The 26,524-nt window shown below is 44.2% G+C and overlaps 1 protein-coding gene across 1 annotated transcript in view; it reads right to left on the reverse strand.

Annotated features, from left to right (window-relative positions):
• RNLS (renalase, FAD dependent amine oxidase) overlaps positions 1-19,562 on the reverse strand; it is a 263,379-nt gene extending 243,817 nt beyond the window's left edge. The window contains exons 1-4 of the mRNA XM_075352353.1: positions 19,399-19,562; positions 12,869-12,974; positions 9,554-9,696; positions 5,250-5,408 (exon numbers count right to left, since the gene is read on the reverse strand). Coding sequence (XP_075208468.1) covers positions 5,250-5,408; positions 9,554-9,696; positions 12,869-12,974; positions 19,399-19,516 — 526 coding nt within the window. The 5' untranslated portion in view covers positions 19,517-19,562. The remainder of the gene's footprint in view (positions 1-5,249; positions 5,409-9,553; positions 9,697-12,868; positions 12,975-19,398) is intronic.
• Positions 19,563-26,524: the final 6,962 nt, after the last annotated feature.

The raw sequence follows: 26,524 nt of genomic DNA on the forward strand, positions 1-26,524 counted from the left end.
CATCTAGATAATTAATGCTGGTGGAATTTGTTTGAAATGTGAATTTAAGATTAAAAGAATTTTGGTTGAGATGGTTAATGAAAGAATGTGCAATGACCTCATCCCCTCTCCATATAATTAATACATCATCTATTAACGTGTGTAAAAAACCATATGATCTGAAAATTCATTATCTTCATTGAAAATGTAAAATTCCTCAAAAATGGCTACAACAATATTAGCAAGGGAGGGAGAGAATTTCCCTCCCATGCTAACGCCACATTTCTGCAGAAAAAACTTTTCATCAAAAGAAAAATAATTGTGCGTTAATAAAAAGTTGATTGCAGTAATGATGAAATTTTGTATGTGAATGGGATATGAACTGTGTTTTCTGAGAAACAACTGCAAACAATCAGAAGCTACATGATGTGGAATGGAAGGATAAAGACTGACAATATCACATGTCAGCCACATGTAGTTGCCCTGCCAGGATATAGAATTCAAATTATTGATAAGGGATTTAGTGTCTCTGAGAAAACCTGGCAATTCTCTAACTAAAGGCTGCAAAAAATGATCCAACCAAGCACCAAGTTTTTCACCAAGGGAACCAATGCCGGATATAATGGGCCTAAATGGAGGGGGAAAAACACCTTTATGTAGTTTAGGGAGGGCATGGTACACAGGAATCACAGGATGATCCACTGTAAGATAATCAAAAATTTTTTGTGTAAAAATGCCCCCCTCCAAACCAGCCTGAAGCATTTTATCCATCTTTACCTTGAAGAAATTAGTTGGGTCCCCTTGTAAATGTAAATACGTATGATCATCAGACAAAATGGCATGGTTCATTTTGAAATACAAAAGAGCATCCAAAACAACAACCCCTCCCCCCTTATCGGCTTCCCTGATAATTAAACCAGTGTTAGATTGTAGATCTTGTAAAGCCAAAACCTCTTGGGGGTTGAGATTGTTGTTTCTGACACCTGTGATTCTATCAAGAGCAACCAAATCCTCTTCAATGTGTTCCTGAAAAATATCTAACACAGATGGTCTGGACTGAACAGGATAAAAAGAAGGATTGCTTGTGATAAACCTGTCAGGAAGAAAATCATAATTTCTGGATTCTGATTCAAGCTGCCTCAAATCAGAAAGTTTTTTCAACTCACAAAACCTGGGAATCACATTAGAATCAAACATATCAGAACCCAGATTAAGACTGGAATCATCCTGTGGATCTTCATTATCGGTGAAATGGCACTTCAAAGTCAGATTTCTTGCCAACTTGTTAATGTCCAGCAGCGTGTTGAAGAGATTGAATTTATTCGTGGGACAGAAACTAAGTCCTTTAGATAATACTGATAAATGGTGCTGTGAGAGAATCTGGGCTGAGAGGTTCCAAACTGGACAGGTTAATATCTCCGCTTCCTGCGGTCCGGATATCTGGTATTTCCGATGTTTGCGACCTCCTCTCCTGGTGCGTTTTTTGAAGAATGGTTTTTCTTGTTTTTAAACCTTTTATCAGATGTAGCGGATGTTATAACTCCCTCCGAAGAAGAATCAGAAGAAATGTCCACTGAATAACTCGTAGTAGCTGAGGAAATACTGGTGTCACCAAAACTGACTTTCCTGTTGTAGTTTTTTTGAAAAAACCTCTTATTTTTATATTGCGATCTTAAAATCGAACTTTCGTGCTGTTGATTCCTCCAGGTATAAATTTTGTCAGTCTGGTAGTCCATGGTGTCTCTGTCAAATTTACGTTTTTTCCTTTCTGCGATTTTATCATCCAAAATATTCAGATGTTTGTCCAAGTTGTCATTAAGTGTGGTAAAATCAGAAATCGTTTTTTGAAATCACCAGATCTTAACCCAATTGAGCATGCATTTTACTTGCTCAAATCCAGACTTAAGACGGAAAGACCCACAAACAAGCAAGACCTGAAGGCTGCGGCTGTAAAGGCCTGGTAAAGCATTAAGAAGGAGGAAACCCAGCGTTTGGTGATGTCCATGGGTTCCAGACTTAAGGCAGTGATTGCCTCCAAAGGATTCGCAACAAAATATTGAAAATAAAAATATTTTGTTTGGGTTTGGTTTATTTGTCCAATTACTTTTGACCTCCCAAAATGTGGAGTGTTTGTAAAGAAATGTGTACAATTCCTACAATTTCTATCAGATATTTTTGTTCAAACCTTCAAATTAAACGTTACAATCTGCACTTGAATTCTGTTGTAGAGGTTTCATTTCAAATCCAATGTGGTGGCATGTAGAGCCCAACTCGCGAAAATTGTCACTGTCCAAATATCTCTGGACCTAACTGTATATATATATATATATATATATATATATATATAATATATATATAACATTACATGAGACTATGGAACAGAAAGAAAAGCAAAGTACTATACTCGGCCATTGCAATATCTCCCGTAGACATAGTGATGGAGATGGCAGAGCTCCACATTCTACGTAGTATGATAAACTGCCCCTTTTTATCAAGTTCTTGCAATTAGTTTCTAGCATTACACAGACTGGGTATATTTCTATGCAGCAGTAATGGTATAACACATTTTTGTTTTGCAATGTTTACACTCACAGCATTACATAGCCACAATTCCTATTGTATTTAAAACTAATGCAATTGCAGAATAACAGTGACAATAAACACAAATGCATAAATGTGTTGTTTGGTGGTACTGTAATAGTGTTTTCACTCTTACCCTAATAGGTACACTTTAAGGATGAATTCAAAGCACTGTCATTTCATTGGAATTGTAAAAAAAGTGCATAATTCTACATGATAAATGTATAAATGATAAATGTTACATTTACTATTCTGCCAATGTTTGTGCCCTCTTAGCTGCCTGATCCACTGTTAGCATGACTTGCAATTCTCAATTCTCTCAAAATTAGGCTACTTTCACATTTCCGTCATTTTCCCTCAGTCACAATCTGTCGCTTTGAGAAAAAACTGAATCCTGCAAAATAATTTGCAGGATTCCGTTTTTTTCCCTATAGACTTGTATTAACGACGGATTGCGACTGATGGCCTTGCATTGCATCTGTCGCGCGACGGATCAGTCGTGGAATGTAACGGACAATGTAATGTTTTTTGGAGCGTCGAAACAACGCACTGCGTAGGATTCTGTCGCAATCCGTCAAGAGGTATAATGGTTGGCTATGGTGCAGGATTCCGCCGTAATCCGTCGCACGACGGAATCCAGTGCTGAATTCAGTAATTTTCTACTGAGCATGCCCAGCATGTACACAATCACATTGCAAGGCTCCAGATTGGCTTGATAGGAATAATGCACATAATTCTGCACAATTTTAGCTATAACAACATTTATTCTGCCCCTTTCTCCAAACTGTCACAGATGGCCTGTGAAAACACCATTGTATAGATCTCCAAAATGTCTGGCACTCCCATTGGGCTGTCCCCAAAAAACGGATTACGACGGATCCGTCGTAAAACGGAAGCACAACGGATGTAACGGACGCGATGGATCAGTTATTTCACATGATGCCTGTGAACGGAATCCTGTGAAATAACTCATCTGTTGTGTCCGTTGTCAGCTAGAAAATGACGGATCCGTTGATCCGTCGCAACGAGTGTCCTGGCGGATTTGAAACGATGGAAATGTAAAGTAGCCTTAGGGAGTATGTGTGGGTTGAACTTGCAAGCAATATGTACTCTGACCCTCCTCCATTTGGTTTTTACAAAGTGCTGCTTGAATTTATACTGCTAATGTGTATGAAAAACTAGGAGGCAAATGAAACACTCATAGGCTGGAGTCACACTTGCGAGAGACTCGCGCGAGTCTCGCATTGCAACACCCGGAACAGCCGCACTCTCTAACAGGAGCGGGTTGGCTGCATGTATTTCTATGCAGCTGAGACGCTCCTGTCCGGAGAGCGGCGGGCCACGCCGGGTGATGCAATTGAGACTCTCGCGAGTCTCTTGCAAGTGTGACTCCAGCCATAGATAAAGAGTTAGAGATTGCAAAGAAGCCTAGGAGGAGAGAAGAGTAAAATAGAAGTGCTGATGTGCTATAAAAGCAAGAGATCAAATGTAATACAGTGATACCTCGGATTTTGTTGATAATCCGTCTGAATACAATCAATCAAAACTAAAAACATTGAAAACTGAGGCAATTATTTCCATAGGAATCAATGTAAATCCAATCAATTTGTTTTAGACACTCTAAAATACATACGAAAAACACATTTTATAGAAAATAAAGATAGTTTAATACTAAAAACAATAAGAAATTAATATAAAATTATAAAATGAATATATAATACTAAAATAAGGAATAAATACATTTTATCTTACATTTTTTACATACATTTTGAAAGTGAGTGGGGTGATACTCACATGATGCCACACAGAGCCAGGAAATGCATGGATCACCCTTTGTTGTTGCAAAATTAGCAGCGTAGTCATGTGGGCATGCAGACAAACACGAACGAAACCGAGGCAAATTAATAGTGTAAAAAATCAACGAAAACCGAAAACAATGATAACCGATGTCAACGAAAACCAAAACCAACGATAACAGATGTGAACGAAAACGAGGTACCACTGTACAGAGGAGATTGAGTTATCAGACACTGCAAAAAGTATTGGGAATGGAGAGCATGGGAGAAGTGCTGATTAGCGATGAGCGAGCGCTACCATGCTCAGGTGCACTGATCTCGTTAAGAGCAGTTGGATGCTTGACTGGGCGCAACTTGAGCACGCTAGTTTAATGGAAGTGTAGAAGTGTTCCTCCGGAAAAATGCTTGTGTTCCTTATTGATGTCCACTATACTCGGGTGCTTGAATCGCGCCCATCCAAGCATCCAATTGCCCTTAACGAGTACTGAGCTCTCAAGCATGGTAGTCCTCGCTCATCACTAGTGCTGACATGATTTGATAATTAAGCAAGTAAATCACTGAGAAAAAGCAGATCCAGATACACAAAGTCCTGCAGCACATTTCTGTGATCTGTGCAGCAGAGACATTTTTACACAGTCTTTATGAGAGCAGGGAAGGAAAGCAGTATGTAAGGATATACAGCAATTACACTTCTTTCAATCTGTCCTGCTTGTCTGAAACCATAGACAGATTGCTCTCGACAACAGACAGTACACAGCAGATTATAAGAAAGGAAGATACCTAGTAGCCACAACTTGAAAGCCACTTTTCTACTATGAATGTATCTTGAATGTTACACTACTGAAATATATACATACCTTTATTGAATATGATAAAAAATAAAATTCAACTTACATTTGGAAATATCACCTTGTAGCTGCAGAATCTGTGGGACTGGCATTGTGAGAATCACAATATCAAAGTTTTCAGGGGACCCAGACTTTCTGCAAACCTCCCATCTTCCCTCACGGAGGTTTATTTGGGTTACATGCCGTTCATAATAGATATCAGCACCTGTTTAGAGCAGAAGAAAAGTTACTTAACGGGGTTCTACAAGAATGTATTAAAATGACTCCCATCACTTAATTCATTCAGCAACCTTCCCACGTGTCAGGATGGATTCCAATATGAAGAAACACAGCTCCTCAGACCTGTGTCTCAACTGACAGAGGAGAAGGATCATAAGCACACATAGCAGTGAGTTGCCACAGAAGGGAGACCACAGAAGAAGATATAAGGCTATGTGCGCACTAGTGCGTTTTACCCGCGGATTTACCCGCGGATTTGCCGCGGAAATTTCTTGAGAAATGTCTGCAATCTTTGTGCAGACATTTCCCAGCAAATCCTATGGTAAAAAAAAATAGCTGTGCGCACTGGTGCGGATTTTTCTCAAGAAATTTCCTTGAGAAGAATTTCTCGAGAAACTTTCTTGAGAAAATGAACATGTCCATTATTTCCGCAGGTACCCTGCGGATTTCGGCAGTACAGCCTGCAAAAATCTGCAGGGAACCACCCGCGGCAAATCCGCGGCAAATCCGCATGCGGATTTGGTGCGGATTTTTTCCGGAGGTCCGGAAATCTTTCACTCCCAGAAGTTTCTCAAGAAATTTTCTTGAGAAACTTCTCATTTCTAGTGCGCACATAGCCTAAATCTTCTCCTTGTTTGGTGGCGCACGGTGTGCTGAGGCTGAAGAAAAAACTCCTTTATGCTAACTTAGCGAGAAGATTTATTTTTTCTCCTGTCACAGCCCTTCTTCAACAGCTCAATGGTATGTGTGCTTACACTACAGCTCCTCTGTCACTTTAGACCCAGGTTTCCGAGCTGTGTTTCTTCATACTGCAGCCTGTTCTGACATGTGACTAATATGGGCTGCCACCACAGAAAAGTGAAGCCATACATATTTGTAGATTGACACTTCGAGACTGGAGACACTTTTCTGACCTGCCCCGCACTCTAAGGTGGGCTGTGCACACTACGACATCGCAGCTGCGATGTCGGTGGGGTCAAATTGAAAGTGACGCACATCCGGCATCGCATGCGACATCGTAGTGTGTAAAGCCTAGATGATACGATTAACGAGCGCAAAATCGTCGTAATCGTATCATCGGTGCAGCGTCGGCGTAATCCATAATTACGCTGACGCGACGGTCCGATGTTGTTCCTCGCTCCTGCGACAGCACACATCGCCGTGTGTGAAGTCGCAGGAGCGAGGAACATCTCCTACTGGCGTCACCGCGGCTTCCGTAGGATATGCGGAAGGAAGGAGGTGGGCGGGATATTTACATCCTGCTCATCTCCGCCCCTCCGCCGCTATTGGCCGCCTGCCGTGTGACGTCGCTATGACGCCGCACGACCCGCCCCCTTAGGAAGGAGGCGGGTCGCCGGCCAGAGCGACGGTCGCAGGGCAGGTGAGTGCATGTGAAGCTGGCGTAGCGATAATTTTCGCTACGCCAGCTATCACACGATATCGTACCTGCGACGGGGGCGGGGACTATCGCGTGCGACATCGCAGCATCGGCTTGCAATGTTGCAACGTGCAAAGCCGCCCTTAGGCTGCATTTACACAAGCATATACACTGAATGATTGCTATCCAATGGTTTATCATATAGTACTCAGTACAATGTTAGGCTATGGGTTATTGCCAATTAGCATATTTTTCATGCCATTTCATCTCGAGAAAAAATTAGCAGCATGCTGTGACTGGCAGTGTATATCAGATCACTTGCACCCATTCAAGTCTATGGGTGTGTGTAAATCATCGGACTGCACTCGGATGTCATCAGAAAATGGAGAAGATGGAGAAATTATGTTCTCCATCTTCTCCACACCTGTGATTTGATACAGTTAGGACAGAATCTCACAGTAAATTGACACTCGGCTCAAACTCTGATCAGAGTATGACCGGAGTGTCCTTACCATGATCGATTCGATACTCTTGGAAGAGAGAATCATCACTCGTGTGTGCGAGCTCTAATAGTTGAGAGTCTTGATAGGATGATCGCTTTCACTTTATAATATAGGGCATTTCAAAAAGGTTGTCAAAACTAGGAGCCCAAAAAATGATTGGCTGCAGTGGTTACAAGTGCTGTAGTAACCTCTTCAGCAAATCAACAAAGATATAGAGCGGTGGAAGGGAGGCATCATTGGACAGGGGAGGGCGAGTATAAGCGTCTCTGAGCTTGTGGAGTAATAAATGGTAGAAGAGGACAATCACTTTAAAAACAAATTTTCACCTTTTGGCCTCTATTTGCCTCATTAAGTGAGTTAATACACCAAGAAACACTCCTGACTATCATTTATGCAATGTGAAGAGACCCTAAGAAGTTATCAATAGTGCTCTTCTCTAAATTTATTTTCAATGCAAAAAATGTGCAAGTTTTTAAATTTGTCAACAGGTTTCCCCTCATCCCCCAACCACATTAATACTATTTATATGTGCATGTAGCTTCCACGCCTCCATTACTGAGAAATCAGAGTTTGACTTAATATGCAAATATAGCTGAAGGGCTATGTGCAGATCTGAAGCCTCTGTCACTCCAGCTCTATTCCCCACTCAGCCCTGCCACCTTCTGCTTCACTGATGACTAGAGATGAGTGGACCCGTGGAAGTTCGGTTCAGTGGGTTTAGCCGAAGTTTAGATAAAGTTCAGTTTGGGACCAGGACTTGACCTGAACCCCAATGACAGTCACTGACTGAGCAGTTTGGGTCTAAACCCACACTGAGTCAGCCATAAACAGAACACTTCCAATGGAGGGAGAGAGGGTGAATAGGGTTTTTACATTTATTTATTTTTTTTTTTTTGAGCACACTACCTCCAATCACGTTGTTGTTACCCCCAGTGCGAGCCGTTTAAACACTGCATGCAGCTCGTACTAGGCTGAGCACCGAGTGTACTGAACTCCAAATACGAAGTCTATTTTTTTTTTGTAAAGTCTGTGTTTGATACAAATAACGAAACTCAGGCTCACTCATCTCTACTGATGACTCCTCTACCTGAAGTCACACAGCATACAGCAGTGTTCCCCAACTCCAGTCCTCAAGGTCCACCAAGAAATCTTGTTTTCAGGATTTCCTTAGTAGTGCATAGGTGATGGAATTATCACCTGTGTAATACTGAGCAAATCCTGAAAACAAGATCTGTTGATGGGCCTTGGGGACTGGAATTGGGGAACACTGGCATAGAGGCTTTGAATTAAGGTACCGTCACACTAAGCAACGCTCCAGCGATCCCACCAGCAACCTGACCTGCCGGAATCGCTGGAGCGTCGCTACATGGGTTGCTGGTGAGCTGTCAAACAGGCAGATCTCACCAGCAACCAGTGACCAGCCCCCAGCGACGCGTGGAAGCGATGCTATGCTTGGTAACTAAGGTAAATATTGGGTAACCAACCCGATATTTACCTTGGTTACCAGCGCACACCGCTTAGCGCTGGTTCCCTGCACTCCTAGCCAAAGTACTCATCGAGTTAATTACCCGATGTGTAGTCTGGCTATGTGTGCAGGGAGCCGGCACTGACAGCGTGAGAGCGGCGGACGCTGGTAACGAAGGTAAATATCGGGTAATCAAGGTAAGGGCTTCTTGGTTACCCGATGTTTACCGTGGTTACCAGCGTCCGCAGAAGCCGGCTCCTGCTCACTGCACATTCAGGATTGTTGCTCTGTCGCTGTCACACACAGCGATGTGTGCTTCACAGCGGGAGAGCAACAACTAAAAAATGGTCCAGGACATTCAGCAACAACCAACGACCTCACAGCAGGGGCCAGGTTGTTGCTGGATGTCACACACAGCGACATCACTAGCAACATCGCTGCTACGTCACAAAAGTCGTGCCTCAGCAGTGATGTTGCTAGCGATGTTGCTTAGTGAGACGTGGCCTTGAAGCAAGAGGTGGTGGTGATAGGAATACAGCTGGAGTGACAGAGGCTTCAGATCTATAAATAGGGCTTCAGCCTTTTTTGCTTATCAATTCAAACTCTGATTTCTCCATGTAAAGGCATTGATGGACTTGTCTTTGACAGCCTGTTTGAAATAGCTACATGTACACATAACCGATTGTACAGTGACATTTTATTAATGTTTACAAAGAAAGCTAATCTATGTAATCCAATTTAGGTAAAAAAAAAATGTAGTTATAAAGATAAAATGTAATTCGCACCTGACTGGCTGAGGTAGTGCTTTACGATTGAAGACACTCCCTGAGGTGTAACTAGGTTATAAGAGCCTTCCTTCATCACCATTCCATCTACTGCTGCACTCAGAGGTTTACAGATGCCTTTAGCCACTAGTTCATCATAAAAGCTGAAAAATAAAGAAAATACTTTGTTTTGGGATAAAGAACCACAAAAGACCATATTCCGCAATTAGATGGATACAGTATACCATTGTTGATGAGAAGTCCACCGGAGTAAGGTGCGCCAAATTAAATAGGCATTTGGCCCATTCTGTGCCCCACAATTTGAAGTCTATGCCAGAGATGAGCATTAGTAAATTTCTGCTATAATTTACACCACTTTCTGACTATGACCCCTTTCTGCTACGCGCATCCCACTTAGAAACCAAAAATAGATTTACAACACAAAAAGGGCAAAAAGTTACAAATATTTCAAGAAAACTTTTTTTGCACAGAATATTTAAGACTCTTTAAAACCAGAAAATTGGTGATTTCTTTTGCCCCTCACCCCTTTTTCTAGCACTTTTTTTCCTGGATAAATTAAAAGGAGTTGTCCACTAGTTGAAGTAAAATAAGAAAAGTTTACACTGCCCTGACCGGAACTGTAGTGATGTTGGCGCCGGGTTCCTTCAGTGCACACATGACACAGCGCTGGGGGGGGAGGAGAGTATAAGCTTTTATTTCACTCAAAGGACTCAAGAATTGAATGGGACTTTGTCGGCACAGAATGGCTGCGTCATGATGGACTAGTCAATCCCATAAATAAAACTTCCCACCTGCTTGTTTTCCATCTATTTTATGCTTCTCTGAATCTATGAGGCTAATGCTGTAAATCAAAGAAGAGGAGAGGGTGTAGAAAAAGGGAAAATAAGCAGGTGGGAGGGTGCATTTAAATGATTGGCTCCGTCATGATGCACCAAGCGCCTGTACTTGGCGTGAACAGTCATCCTGTACTGCTAGAGGCCCTTCAAGGGCAGGTTTACATTAGCGTTTAAATTGGACTACTGAAATGCAAGAAAATCTCTCATTATACTTGCGCCAATGTTAGTCAGTGATGCAGCTCAGATCTGTGAGTTTTCCCTAAAGGTACCGTCACACTAAGCAACATCGCTAGCAACATTGCTGCTGATGCACAACTTGCTAGCGATGTTGCTGTGTGTGACATCCAGCAACAACCTGGCCCCTGCTGTGAGGTCGTTGGTTGTTGCTGAATGTCCTGGACCATTTTTTAGTTGTTGCTCTCCCGCTGTGAAGCGCACATCACTGTGTGTGACAGCGAGAGAGCAACAACTGAATGTGCAGGGAGCAGAGAGCCGGCTTCTGCTGATGCTGGTAACCAATGTAAATATTGGGTAACCAAGAAGCCCTTTCCTTGGTTACCTGTTATTTACCTTCGTTACCAGCGTCCGCCGCTCTCAGCTGTCAGTGCCGGCTCCCTGCTCCCTGCACACGTAGCTGGAGTACACATCGGGTAATTAACCCGATGTGTACTGTGGCTAGGAGTGCAGGGAACAGGGAGCCGGCACTGGCAGTGTGAGAGCGGCGGACGCTGGTAATGAAGGTAAATATCGGGTAACCAACGGAAGGGCTTCTTGGTTACCCGATGTTTACCGTGGTTACCAGCGTCCGCAGAAGCCGCCTCCCTGCTGCCTGCACACGTAGCAGAGTACACATCGGATAATTAGCCCGATGTGTACTGTGGCTAGGTGTGCAGGGAGCCAGCACTAAGCGGTGTGCGCTGGCAACCAAGGTAAATATCGGGTTGGTTACCCGATATTTACCTTAGTTACCAAGCACAGCATGCTTCCACGTGTAGCGACGCTCCAGCGATCCCTGCCAGGTCAGGTTGCTGGTGGGATCGCTGTAACGTCGCTTAGTGTGACATCTCACCAGTGACCTCCTAGCAACTTACCAGCGATCCCTATCAGGTTGTATCGTTGTTGGGATCGCTGGTAAGTTGTTTAGTGTGACTGAGCCTTAAGCTCTAAATGGACTGGGGGAAAAAATGCAGCAGCAGTGATTGGTAGCGTATCTCGGATCAGACACACCCATACAAGTCTATGGGTGCATGTGAGACATCGGACTGCACTGATGTCATCCGAATGCAGTCTGACATATGCAGAGAGAGGCAATGGAGAAGTCTGAGAAATTAATCTTTCCATCTTCTCCGCACTTGTTATTCAATTCTCGCATGCAAGAGAATCAGATCACAGTGAGTGACACTCGACTCACGCTTGAAACAGATGACACTCGGCTCACACTCGTGGCAGATGACACTCGGCTCACGCTCGCAGCTGATGGCACTTGGATCACGCTCGCAGTTGATGGCACTTGGATCACGCTCGCAGCTAATGGCACTCGGATCACGCTCGCAGCTGATGGCACTCGGATCACGCTCGCAGCTGATGGCACTCGGATCACGCTCGCAGCTGATGGCACTCGGATCACGCTCACAGCTGATGGCACTCGGATCACGCTCACAGCTGATGGCACTCGGATCACGCTCGCAACTGATGGCACTCGGATCACGCTCGCAGCTGATGGCACTCGGATCACGCTCGCAGCTGATGGCACTCGGATCACGCTCGCAGCTGATGGCACTCGGATCACGCTCGCAGCTGATGGCACTCGGATCACGCTCGCAGCTGATGGCACTCGGATCACGCTCGCAGCTGATGGCACTCGGATCACGCTCGCAGCTGATGGCACTCGGATCACGCTCGCAGCTGATGGCACTCGGATCACGCTCGCAGCAGAGTCTCAGCCAAGTTTCATTAGCGTAATCCATCTGATTCTCTCAAATCAGATGCTATACACCACTGTGACTCCAGCCTAAGAAGCATTTGCCAAGCATTAGACCAGTGTTCCCCAACTCCAGTCTTTAAGGCCCACCAACAGTGCATAATTTCAGGATTTTCTTAGTATTGCATAGGTGATAATTTAATCATCTGCAAAAACAATGATTCAGTCACCTGTGTAATACTAAGGAAATCCTGAAAACATGCACTGTTGGTGGGCCTTACGGACTGGAGTTGGGGACCACTGCATTAGGCAATATCTTTAGTACATCTAGACTAATGGAGAATATCTCTAACACCACTTGGGACAAAGGCATTTCAGGTTTTTTTCTCATGGAGTGTGAGAAAATAAAATAAGTGTGTCTCCCCGTATTACCAGACATGTATGGTATGTAGGTACATTGTGAGCCTTATAGTAGGTGATCGATAAGCTACGAGTATTATCAGCTGATAATGATGTGCACAAGCTCATGCGATTAAAGACAACAATGACTGGCCTTACTTTTTGTGTTTCTGACCATAATCTGGGGTGACTGTGATATATTGAGCTCCCAAGTCAACAATACAGTTTGGATTCGATGGCGACCGACTGGTAGACATGCGCCCCCCTAAACAGCAATAAAAATAGGATCTGTTTTAGTAACCAGCAGAAAACATATGCACTTACAGATACAAGACAAATTAATAGTATACAGTATATGTGAAACGCAGTGCGGCAACATGAATATTCACTATGGGAAAGTGATCTACAGCATTCTTGAGGCAAATCTACATGTAATGTTTCCATGATAAATATTTAGTGAGTTTTTGATGTTGCAGATTTTCTGCACCTATTAGGTGAATAAGGTTACTTGCGTCTTTTTAATTGCATTTTTGAGTGCATTTATATTGCACTCGTTTCAGCTGTGTTTATTGTCTCATTTTGGCATGTCATGATTTAAATAATACTCCTTTGTTTTGGACCCTTCCCATTTCAGGGTATGTGTCACACCTTTTGTGCCTCCCTCGCAGATTCTGTCAGATGTTATGGTGAGTACAGCACCGCAGGCAGTGTTATTCTTTCAACTTCCAAAAGTTGGAAAAAAGCAGCGAACCCTAATGCCTCATATTATAAGTCAATGGGATACTTTGGAGACTCGTAGTATGTCAGGCGATTCCAACCTGCATTACAGTTTCTAAGTAGAAACAAGTTGCAGATGTCAATACGGACTTCAAGAGGTTGTCCCTTACTTTTACATTGATGATCTAACCTAAGGACAGGCCATCAATGTCTGATCAGCCGGAGTTTGACACCCGGGAGCCCCGCCAATCAGCTGCTCTCTGTCCCGGTGGCGGCAGCAAGCAGCCGAAAATTCTCAGTTCTGGCACTGCTCCATCTTCTGATAGTGAAAACGGCCGAGTAGTGCACATCCGCCTTCCATTCAGATTAATAGAAGGGAGATGTGCAGTACCCAACCATGGCCACTATGAGAAGATGGGCAGCTCCGGAATTGAGCGTTTCCTGCCGCAGCCGGAGGTGAAAGCAGCTGATTGGCGGGGGTGCGGGGTGTCGGACCCCGGCAGATCAGACATTGATGACCTATCCTAAAGCCTGCTTTACACGTTGCAATTAGTTGTACAATCGCACTTGCGATGTGACACGCCCAGGTTGCATCGGGATCTTATGAGATTGCACGTAGGTCGTTCATTTGCTGTCACACGTGCGTTAGTAGTCTATGTTAAATTGATCAATTTTGTGTGCGATCCTTTAGATCATGTGTTCTGTGACGTATGCATTGGGCACCCTTTTTTTTTTTATTTATTGACTTGCCAAGCGTGTGTAATGTGTAGGGATGCGTTTCTACTATGTCATCTGCCATTCAGCTCTGCTACATGGCCGCTGACAGCAGACACAGACAGCCATGTAGCAGAGCTGAATGGCATATGACAGCAGACACAGAAAGAGCCGCACGATCAGAATGAACTCGGGTTAACTTCACCCGACTTCATTGTCATGCTGCGGCTCTGTCTGTGTCGCGACCTGATTAGCGGTCACCCGTGAAGGGCTCACCGGTGACCGATAATCCCCTGAGTGACTGAAGTGAGCAGCCCTCTCTCTCATACTCACCGATCCCCGATGCGGCGCTACACAGCATTCACACTGCTCCAGCGGCTTGTACTATTTTGAAAAAGCCGGCCGCTCATTAAACAATCTCGTATTCCCTGCTTTCCCCACCCACCGGCGCCTATGATTGGTTGCAGTGAGACACGCCCCCACGCTGAGTGACAGGTGTCTCACTGCACCCAATCACAGCAGCCAGTGGGCGTGTCGCTACTGTGCAGTGAAATAAATAATTAAATAATTAAAAAAAACGGTGTGCGGTCCCCCCCCAATTTTAATACCAGCCAGATAAAGCCATACGGCTGAAGGCTGGTATTCTCAGGATGAGGAGCCCCACGTTATGGGGAGCCCCCCAGCCTAACAATATCAGCCAGCAGCCACCCAGAATTGCCGCATACATTAGATGCGACAGTTCTGGGACTGTACCCGGCTCTTCCCGATTTGCCCTGGTGCGTTGGCAAATCGGGGTAATAAGGAGTTATTGGCAGACCATAGCTGCCAATAAGTCCTAGATTAATCATGTCAGGCGTCTCCCCGAGATACCTTCCATGATTAATCTGTAAGTGACAGTAAATAAACACACACACCTGAAAAAATCCTTTATTAGAAATAAAAAACACAAACATATACCCTCGTTCACCACTTTAATAAGCTTGAAAAAGCCCTCCATGTCCGGCGTAATCCAGGATGGTCCAGCGTCGCTTCCAGCTCTGCTGCATGGAGGTGACCGGAGCTGCAGAAGACACATCCACTCCTGTCACCTCCACGCAGCAACTGAAGACAGCCGCGCGATCAGCTGAGCTGTCACTGAGGTTACCCGCTGTCACTGGATACAGCGGTGGCCGCAGGTAACCTCAGTGACCCCAATCACAGGTTCGTGCAACAAAACGTTCAATTCTAGACAAAGATACGATGTGTTTGTGATCAACGGTTTTGCATTCAATCCTGATCGCACGTAGGTGTCACCCGCAGATACCTCACTAACCATGCCGGATGTGCGTCACTTACAACTTGACCCCAACGATGGATTGTGAGATATATTGAAGCGTGTAAAGCGGGCTTAAGGATAGGCCATTTATGTTAAAGTAGTGGACAACCCCTTTAAGGTGGCCATAGGCATTAGACATAATTTATACAAACAATCGTCTGGCTACAGATTTTTCTGACAAATACTTTTCAGTTGTTATTGAATTCTTATTGTGTTCAGAGCTACCATACATACTCATTTACACGTGGCGAGTAATGGAGGATTATTTGCTGGAAGTGTCATATGTTATAGAAGAATGACATCTCTGTCATGTAATGATTAGTGATGGGTGAATCTATTTGTGTTCAGATAATCCTTATCAAATACCATTTGATGCTATTCAAGTATTCGTTACGAGAAAAATGCTCAGGTTCTCCATTGACTTGCATTAGGTTTGTTATTCGCGATGAATACCGGAATAGTACCTTTGAATTTGTTACGAATAAGCCGAACACGAATAATTACTATTCACACATCACTAGTAATGATCACGTGTTCAAATACATCTGACCTTGTTATGTTAGACGCTACTTTTGTATTTTTGTTGAAATCATTAATTGTTGTCAACGTTAAGCTGCAAACATCCATGTGAGCTTAAGGCCAAGTTCACACGTTGAATATTCGTCAGTATTTTACCTCAGCGTTTGGTCAGTATTTTACCTCAGCATTTGGTCAGTATTTTACCTCAGTATTTGTAATTCAAAACCAGGAGTGGGTGAAAAATACAGAAGTGGTGACATGTTTCTATTATACTTTTTCGCTGTTCCTCTCCTGGTTTTGTCTTACAAATACTGAGGTAAAAAACTCACCAAATGCTCAACGTGTGCACCCAGCCTTAACATCATAGACAGACAGATTTTTTTTCTCAGGTTTCAGCTTGCTGTTTTCACACTACGTTTTTTTAACATGCGTTCTGAACGTTTTTTTTGCTGCAAAAGCGGATCCAGTGCAAATACGTTTTAATTTCAATGCATTTGCAATGGAAGCGCGCCAACATACGTTGACATGCGCATGCGTGTGGTATAGTGAGGATCAAGCGAGTTGTAGTATTTTAACATTTTTCAAAAACACTACTTGTAGCGTTTTTGAGCTGCGTCCAAATACTGTTTGTCACTGGATCCTAACTATACTGCACGCAAACGCATTTGAATACTGGCATGCTGATGAACAGGATCCTGTTGGGCAGAAACCAGCCTGGCGTGATCAAAGAGTCTCTCTCTCTCTCTCTCTCTCTGTTGGTCAGTCTCTCTCTCTCTCTTTCTGTCGGTCTCTCTCTCGGTCTCTCGCTCTCTCCCCCTCTCTCATACTCATCGATCACCGGCGCGGCGCTGCACAGCTGTCACACTGCTCTGGCGGCTTCTCCTCTTATGCCAATGCTGGCCGCTCATTATTCCATCTCGTATTCACTGCTTCCCCCGCTCACCGGCGCCTATGATTGGTTGCAGTCAGAAACGCTCCCACGCTGAGTGACAGCTGTCTCCCCGCACCCGGTGGGCGGGTTTATATCGTGTAGTACAATAAATAAATAAATAAATTTAAAAAAATGACGTGCGGTCCCCCCCAATTTTGATACTAGCCAAAGTAAAGCCACATGGCTGAAGGCTGGTATTATCAGGATGGGGAGCCACACGTTATGGGGAGCCCCCCCCAGCCTAAAAATATCAGCTAGCAGCCGCCCAGAATTGCTGCATCCATTAGATGCGTCAGTCCCGGGACTCTACCCGACTCATGCCGAATTGCCCTGGTGCAGTGGCAATCTAGGTAGTAAGGAGTTAATGGCAGCTCCCATAGCAGCCACTAAGTCCTAGGTTTATCATGGCAGGCGTCTATGAGACACCCCCAATGATTAACCTGTAAGTGAAAGTAAAAAAAACACACCCGAAATAATACTTTATTTGGAAAAAAGACAAAAAAAAAAAAACACCCTCTTTAATCACTTTATTAATCCCCAAATACTCCTCCAGGTCCGGCGTAATCCACACTAGGTCCCACGACGCTTTCAGCTCTGCTACATCGGAAGCTGACAGGAGCGGCCTTAGAACACCTCCGGTCCTGTGAGCTCCACAGAGCAACTGAAGTGAGTCGTGCTGTCAGCGGTGACGTCACTCATGTAGTGCCGGTGTGTGTGCGGTGATGATGGGTACAGTAGTGCCGGTGTGTGCGGTGATGATGGGTAAGGTAGTGTCTCTCTCTCTCTTTTTCTCTCTCTCTTTCCTCTTTTTCTCTCTTTCTCTCTATCATGTTCAGTTCCCCTCACTCCCGATCACGACTCCAATACCCTCCCTTAATTTCAAGTGACAGGATCCTGTAAAATAACACGTGTTTCTCTTTGGAAAAACAGGATTCACTTTTGCGGCAAAAAACGTTCAGGACACAAAAACGTAGTGGGAAAGCAGCCTAAAGCTGCATTTTATTGCATGTTTTTTTGTTTTTTCCTGAAGCAGGTAAACTGTAGGAACTTTTTTAACCATTGACCTTGACTAGAGTAGATCACGCTCAGATTCACAGGGATCTCACTCTGATCCATGATTTTAACAGATGTGTGAATACATTCATTTAAGTAGATAAGTGAGAAACCACCATTCAATTCATTTTTGTGCATGAGAAACACAGATGACAAATGGATGGTAAAAATATACACAGATGTGTGAATAAGGCCTAATGTGTATGGGCACCTTAAATACTGCTACAAGCAGGTTTGACCATTAAGGGCACATTCATGTACTTTTTTTCATATATTCAGTTACCATGACGGGAATTATGTTCGACCCCCATCAGAACGGGATTCGGGGGTATGCGCTGACAAAGTCACAATGTCTTCTGTTATTCATAATTTTTGACCGTACATATCTATTGGAGGTGGGTAGCAATACATAGCAGACTAGCCGCCTCCAATAGACGTACGTATATGGCTGAAAACGTCATTGTATTGTTGAGTCCTAAATGCTGATATGTGGGACTGTGGCTAAATTAGTTGTGCATACTAGGATAAAGGTTCCTGGGGGGCTCTGATACTGGGCTAGTATAGGGGGGTTTTGGCACTTGGCTTATAAGGGGTTCTTACGCTTGGCTAGTATAGGGGAGTTATGGTGTTTGGCTAGTATGGGGAGGTTCTAGTGCTTGGCTAGTATGGGGGGGTTCTAGTGCTTAGCTAGTATGGGGGGGGGTTCTAATGTTTGGCTAGTATGGGGGGTTCTAGTGCTTGGCTAGCATACGGGCGTTCTGGTGCATGGTTAGTATTGAGGGTTCTAGTGCTTGGCTAGTATATGGAGGTTTTGGTGCTTGGCTAGTATTTAGGGGGATTCTAGTGCTTGGCTAGTATGGGAGGGTTCTAGTGCTTGGCTACTATGGGGGGCTCTAGTGCTTGGCTAGTATGGGGGGCTCTAGTACTTGGCTAGCATAGGGGGGTTCTAGTGCATGGCTAGTATGGGGGTTCTGGTGCTTGGCTAGTATAAGGAGGTTCTGGTGCTTGGCTAGTATTTCGGGGGATTCTTGTGCTTGGCTAGCACAGGGGGATTCTGGTGCTTGGCTAGTACAGGGGGTTCTGGTGTTTGACTAGTATAGAGGGTTCTGGCGCTTGGCTAGTATAGGGGGTTCTGGTGCTTGCCTAACATAGGAGGTCCTGGCACTTTGCTACTACTGGAGGTTCTGGTCCTTGCTAATATAGAGGGTACTAGTGGCATTTGGAACACCTGGGGAAAAGACACTACAAGGAGCTGCATGCTCCATCTGCCCTTTGCAGTAGCAGTGTCTGAGGTCAGATTTTTAGCTAAAAGAATTTCCATAGCTGTGAAGTACATTCTCACTGAGAGCAATCAATCAGATCAGATTTTAGCAGATCATATGATACAGTTAAAAAGAACTTCTGCCCTTTAAACCACCTTGTTACAAAAGTGACTATTACCTGCACCTCTGGCTTTGTCCCATATGACAAGCTGCAGTCTGTTGGCCAGTTCTCTCCTCAGCAGGTAAGCACACAGGCTCCCTGTCAGGCCTGCACCAACGATTAATATCCTAGACATGCTTCTCCTGCCAGTGAATGAAAAGCTCCTCACTGATCTGTGCCTCTCCTCCTTACACAACAGCTGCTGGACAAACGTGGCTTACCCTGGGTTAGGAGCTGCAGGCCTGTCTGGCTGCACTAATACAGCGCTCAGCATTGACTACAAATAACAACACCAACAAAACCGGTTTCCCTAAAATGACTCTAAAAGTGTCACATTGTATTTGTGTATTGCTTCTTCCAAGTACAGTATACATGAAATATGTGTATTCTACCGACAACTCTCAGAATATAGCAACGCATCCTAAATCTTAATGCTTCCTTCACATGTCCATGTTTCCGGTAAGTGTGAAGTCCATTTTCACATGTACGGAGACACGGACATACGTAGACCTATTAAAATCAATCAATAAAATCTGCGCTCACGTGCGTGTTTTCACTCGAACGTGAGCGCAGATGCACGGATGTCACATGGATCACACACTGATATGATACGTGTGACATCAGTGTGACATGTACAGTAGAAAACGTATCTTTGAAATAAAGTGATTTTCTATACTGTCTCCAGCGCTGCTGTCACTTACTTCCGGACCCGCTAATTATGCTTCATGAATATTCACTGCACCACGGATCTTGAAGCAGCAGTATAAATAATAATAATAATACATCCCCATCATGGCCCAATCTTGATGTATGACCCCCCAAGATGGCTATTTCATGGTTTATTTGGCTCCATCCTAGTATATATGTCCCCGTCCTGGTATATATGTCCCCATCCTGGTCCACATCCTGGTCCCATTCCAGTACATGTCCCCATCATAGCCCCATCCTGATATATACAGTATATATCCCCATCATGGCCCCATCCTGGTATATATGTCCTCATCATGGCCCTTTTCTGGTATATTTGGCCCCATCCTAGTGGTTTTGTTCCCGTCATAGCCCCATCCTGCAAATCAAAAAAGTCAGTGGAGCCTCTATTAGGAGTCTCAACACAGAAACTAGGCAGATATCCCTCCGGGAAGGACCTAGCCAAGGAGTGGCTCTTTTTAGGAGACCACCATAACCACCATATTAAGTGGCCCTTTTAGTCAATATCCAACTCTTTGACAAGTTTAAAGATATGCCAAGGGAAATACCAAGGCCAGGTAACATGCACAGACAGCTGTTTTGGGGTATTGCCCCTCATCAGTGTGGAGTAGGATTCTGGCCAGGTGGGAGCAATGCCTAGTTGACCAACAATACAAAGCAATCACCGATCTCGGGGAGACCAGCCAGAGAAAACACTGCTAGCAGCCAACGAGGGCGCTCAATACAGTGAAATCCTAGGTAATGCACCTAGGATTTCACTGTATTGAGCGCCCTCGTTGGCTGCCGGCAGTGTTTTCTCTGGCTGGTCTCCCCGAGATCAGTGATTGTTTTGTCTTGATAGCCCCATCCTGGTATGTCATCATCCTGGTATATGTCCTATCATCGCCCCATCCTAGTATATGTCACCATTCTGGCTGCATCCTTGTACATATGATCCCCCATGGCGCCACACACAGGAAAAAAAAAAGAAACAATTATGCTCACCCTCCACTCCTTCACCAAAACTGCGATGCTGGCAACTGACCTCAGCATGTAAGCAATGTAGCGCATGACATCACTGTCAGGCGCGCCCAAATACACTGCTGGCAGATGCTGACATATTCGCTGCTCCACACGTCAGGGATTATGGGCGTGAGTAGCAGTGAATATCAATATTCTTTAATATCAGAACATATGACTGCCCAGCAGCTGCAAGAAGCCGGCTGCTGAGTGGTCACGTGTGCTGCTATTAAAGAACATGAATATTCACTTCTTCCCACCTCTTTATCACCTCTCAGCAACAGCTTCAGTGCAAAGAGATGGGCGTGGGGAGCAGTGATTATTGATATCCTGAATCGGTGGCTGGCACATTGCAGTGCAGGGACCTGAGGGGCTTATGTGTTGCAATGCTTTTCCACTGAATGTGCGAACATCCAGCTGAAACAGGTGTTGGGGTCGGTGGGCTCGTACCCCTGGGCCCAGTTGCAATTGCACTCCCTGCAACAGCGATTGTTACGCCCTGGATGGGGGAGACTGTATGGATGACATAGGCTGCCATCAACATAGAGCAAGAAGGACAGCGCCAGATCAAGACCAGCAATGCCCATCGGACCAGACCACCCCAAAGGTATAATAAAAGGTCTTTTTTATGTTATGCAAATCGGCGTGGAACATATATACAACATTCTAAAATCCTGTATATCAGGGCTTAGAGGTGCTGGCCATACCTTATATGGGGAAAGCCTGGTGACAGGTTCCCTTTAACAATGTGATGAAACAGCTATCAGAGTATCTCATATTAGTGTACTTTGATGGCTTCCGCTGTTTCCCTGTGTCAGAGCCTTTGTTTCATGTAAACATTGGAGGCTTTTCCCAGCATATACATGTAGAAGAGGAGAAAAACACACTGTAATCCTGGCTAAACCAAAACCAATAGACCAGAAGTAGAGGGAAAGTATGGGGTTAAGTTCCTATTTCTGAAATCTCATGCACACACTTTATATTTTTCTTTGCAGATTTGGACCTTCAAAGTTTTGTTTTTTGTTTTTTTTTCAGATCAGCACCATGTCAATTCTTTCTGCGTTTTTCAGTCATTTAAATGAATGGGGGGAAAAAAAGCAAGTAAAAAAGTAAAAACACATCAACAAGGCACATTTTTTATGCAACGTTTTTCCAACGAACAGGAAAATCTGCTGTATGTGTGCACATATCCAGGACATTCATATACCCAGGACATTCACATGAGACTTTTTTGACGATCCAGAAAAAAAAAATCAAAAAACAAAATCACTGACATGAGAAAAGCTTCATAGACTATCACAGGTATGTGTGTTATCCATCACAAATAGGGATAGCACTCATACGTGAAAAACGTACGTGTGTGCATGAACCCCAAGGCGTATTCAGTGATTTGGAGGCTACAGATAAGTATTTTCCAGGACTGAAGCCAGATTGCTTAATAAAGTGATTTGCAAAGATAAATAATTGTCATTGCTGGATAGAATTAGCAAAAAAAAATGTTTGAAAGTTTTCTTCTCTCTCTATATAGGAATCAATTTATAAAGGCATCAAACTCATATAATCATCAAGTCAAAGGGGGCACTGATCAAGAGTCTTCTGATTAAATTATGTTGTGGATACACACAATCAGAAATCTGATCATCTATTTTTGGCAGGATGAAGTCCATGACTATCACACACATTTTAATCCAATTTCCTCTTTCAGATTTAATCATGCTTCCCAGATTTTTTGTTGGTTGTGTGCTAGTCTGTAGGATAAAGGTCACATTAGTATCCGCTAGTCATGCTTCAGATGCATCAAATATTTGCTTTGCAAGGCAAAATTGTTTCTTCACCAACTGGCTTAAATACTGTAATTCTGGATAAATATAGGCCATTGATATAATGCACAGGGAGAAGCTGCACATTTATATACAGTTAGGTCCAGAAATATTTCTACAGTGACACAGGTTTTAGCATTTTATCTGTTTGCCAAAACATATTCAAGATAAAGTTGTATAATCAGTATGAACATAAGGGGGCTTTACACGGTAGCGATATCGCTAGCAATTTCTAGCGATATCGAGCGTGTAAGTACCCACCCCTGTCGCGCATACGATTGTTTGTGATCGCTGCCGTAGCGAACATTATCGCTACGGCAGCGTCACACGTACTTACCTGCTCGACGTCGTCGCTGTGACTGCCGAACAATCCCTCCTTCAAGGGGAAGGGACGTTCGGCATCACAACGTCTCTAAGTGGCCAGCCAATCAAAGCGGAGGGGCGGAGATGAGCAGGACATAACATCCCGCCCACCTCCTTCCTTTCACATTGGGGCCGGCGGCAGGTAAGGAGACGGTCCTCGCTCCTGCGGTGTCACACATAGCGATGTGTGCTGCTGCATGAGCGATGAACAACATGGATAAACAACCCTTGCCGATTTTTGAGTTTGGGACGACCTCTCCATGGTAAACGATTTTCACCATTTTTGAGGTCGCTTAAGGTCACTGGTCAGTGTCACACGCTGCAATATCGTTAATGACGCCGGATGTGCGTCACTAACAACGTGACCCCGACGATAAAACATTAACGATATCGTAGCGTGTAAAGCCCCCTTTAAAGTGTAGACTTTCAGCTTCTAATTGGAGTAAAGGCTCATTTACATGCAACAACATCGCTAACGAGATGTCGTTGGGGTCACGGAATTTGTGACGCACATCCAACCTCGTTAGTGACGTTGTTGCGTGTGACACCTACGAGTGAGTGATAACGATCAAAAATACTCACCTAATCGTTGATCGTTGACACGTCGTTCATTTTCATAATATCATTGCTCGTTGTGGACGCAGGTTGTTCGTCGTTCCTGAGGCAGCACACATCGCTATGTGTGACACCCCGGGAACGACGAACAACAGCGTACCTGCGTCCTCTGGCGAGGTGGGCGTGTCTTTCCTTTGGCTGCTCTCTGCCCCTCCGCTTCTATTGGCCACCTGCCGTGTCACGTTGCTGTGACGCCGCACGAACCGCCCCCTGAGAAAAGAGGCAGTACGCCGGCCACAGCAACGTCGCTAGGCAGGTATGTGTGACGGGGACTAAAGATATTGTGCGCCACGGGCAGCAATTGCCCGTGGTGCACAAACGACGGGGGAGGGTGCAATCTGCAGCGACATCGCCCCCTTTAGGGGCCTCTTTTTACAAGGGGCCAAAAATAATTGGACAATTATCTCAAAACCTCTTTAATGGGCTGCATGGGTTACTCTCCCGTTAATCCATCATCAATTAAGTAGATAAAAGGTCTGGAGCTGATTTTGGGTGTGGCATTTGCATTTTGAAGCTGAGAACCCACAATCTGCAGTCAAAGGAGATTTTTTTCAACGGAAATAAAACAGACCATCATTAGACTGAAAAAAAGAGAAATCCATCAGAGAGAAATCAGAAATGTTAGGTGTGACCTAATCAACAGTTTGGTATATTCTGCAAAAAAATGTGCACACTGGGGAGTTTAGAGCCAGCGTCTCTCCAGAGACGCCAACGTACTTATCGTCTCGGCCAGGTCGCGTCCTCCCCCACACTCCCTTGGCCATCCATGTGTGCTGCTGCCTCCTTCCCCTCCCAGGCCCTGTACATGCTGCACAGGGTTACTGGGAGTGCACCTAAGATGTGTGTGTGTGTGTGTGTACACCGGCCCTCCTCTTGAAAGGCCTGCGCGCTATTTCCAGGCAATGCCTCTCAGACTATGGTTAACAGTCATAGTGTATTTAAAGCATCCTCCCATTAGGGAAGGTGACTGCACAACACCTCTAGCTAGTCAGTCTCCAGTCTGCTACCTAGCTAGTTGTCAGGTCCTCCGCTCCTGTCCTGTTGTCTGTGTCCATCACCCTGTACCTGCCTTCCCAGATCTGTGTGCCCCTGCCGTACTCACCATTCCTGTCCGTACCCTCCTGTCCAGCCTGCCTCAGTCAACACGCTTGCACCCGTCTATACCTTAGTCCATCACTGCTCTGGGAGTGGTACCTGGCATCCACCCTGCGGGGGGCGCTTAGATAAGCACCTCCCACTAAAGGGTAAGCCCGGGTCCCCCCTGTGGTCCAGTGGGTCCACTATTTCCACTCGCTGCCACTACTCTGGCTGTGAGCATTACAATGACAGAGAGTTCCATAGCTTCACTGCTCTTAGAGTAAAGAATCTGCATATGTGATTATGATTAAACCTTCTTTCCTCTACATGTAGCGGATGCCCCTTTGTCATCGTTGCAGGCCCAAGTGTAAAAAGATAATTCAAAAGATCTCTGTACTGCCTCTCATGTATCTGTACATTGGAATAAGATTGCCCCCAAGCCTTAATTTTTCCAAACTGAATAACCCCAAATTTAACAACCCTTCTTGGTATTGTAGACCACCCTTTCCTTAATGACCTTAGTTGCTCTTCTCTGCACCCGCTCTAATTCAGCTATATCCTTTTTATACACCAAAGACTAAAATTGTAGATACTATTCTAAGTGTGGTAGACTAGTGACTTAGTGACTTATATAGAGGCAAAACTATGCTCTTGTCATGAGTATCTATGCCTCTTGTAATGCATTACATTATTTTATTAGCCTTTGTAGCAGCTGCTTGACACTGCTCGGTAAAGTTCAGTTTCCTGTCCACACATATACTCAAGTCTTTTTCAGTGATAGTTTTACCTAGTGTTTCATAATTTTATACATAGTTATACAACTTATTTCCAATACTCAAGTGCATAACCTTACATTTATCTACATTAAACGTTAATTGCCATTTCTCAGCCCAAACCTCAAGCTTACATAAATCCTTCTGTAATATTAAAATTATCCTTCTCTGTGTTGATTACCCTGCAGAGTTTAGCGTCATCTGCAAAAATTGAAATTCTATTCTGTATGCCCCCTACAAGGTCATTAATAAATATGTTAAAAAAGAAGATGGCCCAATACTAACATCTGTAGTAACCCACTGTTAACTGTGAAACAGTCTGAGTGTGTTCCAGTTCTGAGCCAGTTGTTAAACCAGTTACACATATTTTCCATTATTTTATTTATGCTAAAGTAAATTTGGCTGAGTCAGTTAGATGTCAATATCATTGAGTAGAATTTCACATGCTGAAGACAAAACTTAAATCAGAAAGACCTAAAAACAAGCAACAACTGAAATCAGCTGCAGTAAAAGCTGTCAAAGCAACAAAAAGGAGGAAACCCAGCCATGGTGACGTCCATGGCTTCCAGACTTCAGGCAGTCATTGCCTGCAAAGGATTCTCTACAAAGTATTAAAACACTTTATTTATTGTAACGTAAACTTGTCCAATTACTTTTGAGCTCCTGAAATTAGGAGGCTTTGTAGAAAAATGGTTGCAATTCCTAAATGTTGCAAAGGATATTTTTATTCAACCCCTTTAATTAAATCTGGAAGTCTGCCCATCAATTACATCTCAGTTGATTCATTTT

This window comes from Anomaloglossus baeobatrachus, chromosome 5 (genome assembly GCF_048569485.1).
Source record: "Anomaloglossus baeobatrachus isolate aAnoBae1 chromosome 5, aAnoBae1.hap1, whole genome shotgun sequence".
Taxonomy (NCBI): Eukaryota; Metazoa; Chordata; class Amphibia; order Anura; family Aromobatidae; genus Anomaloglossus; species Anomaloglossus baeobatrachus.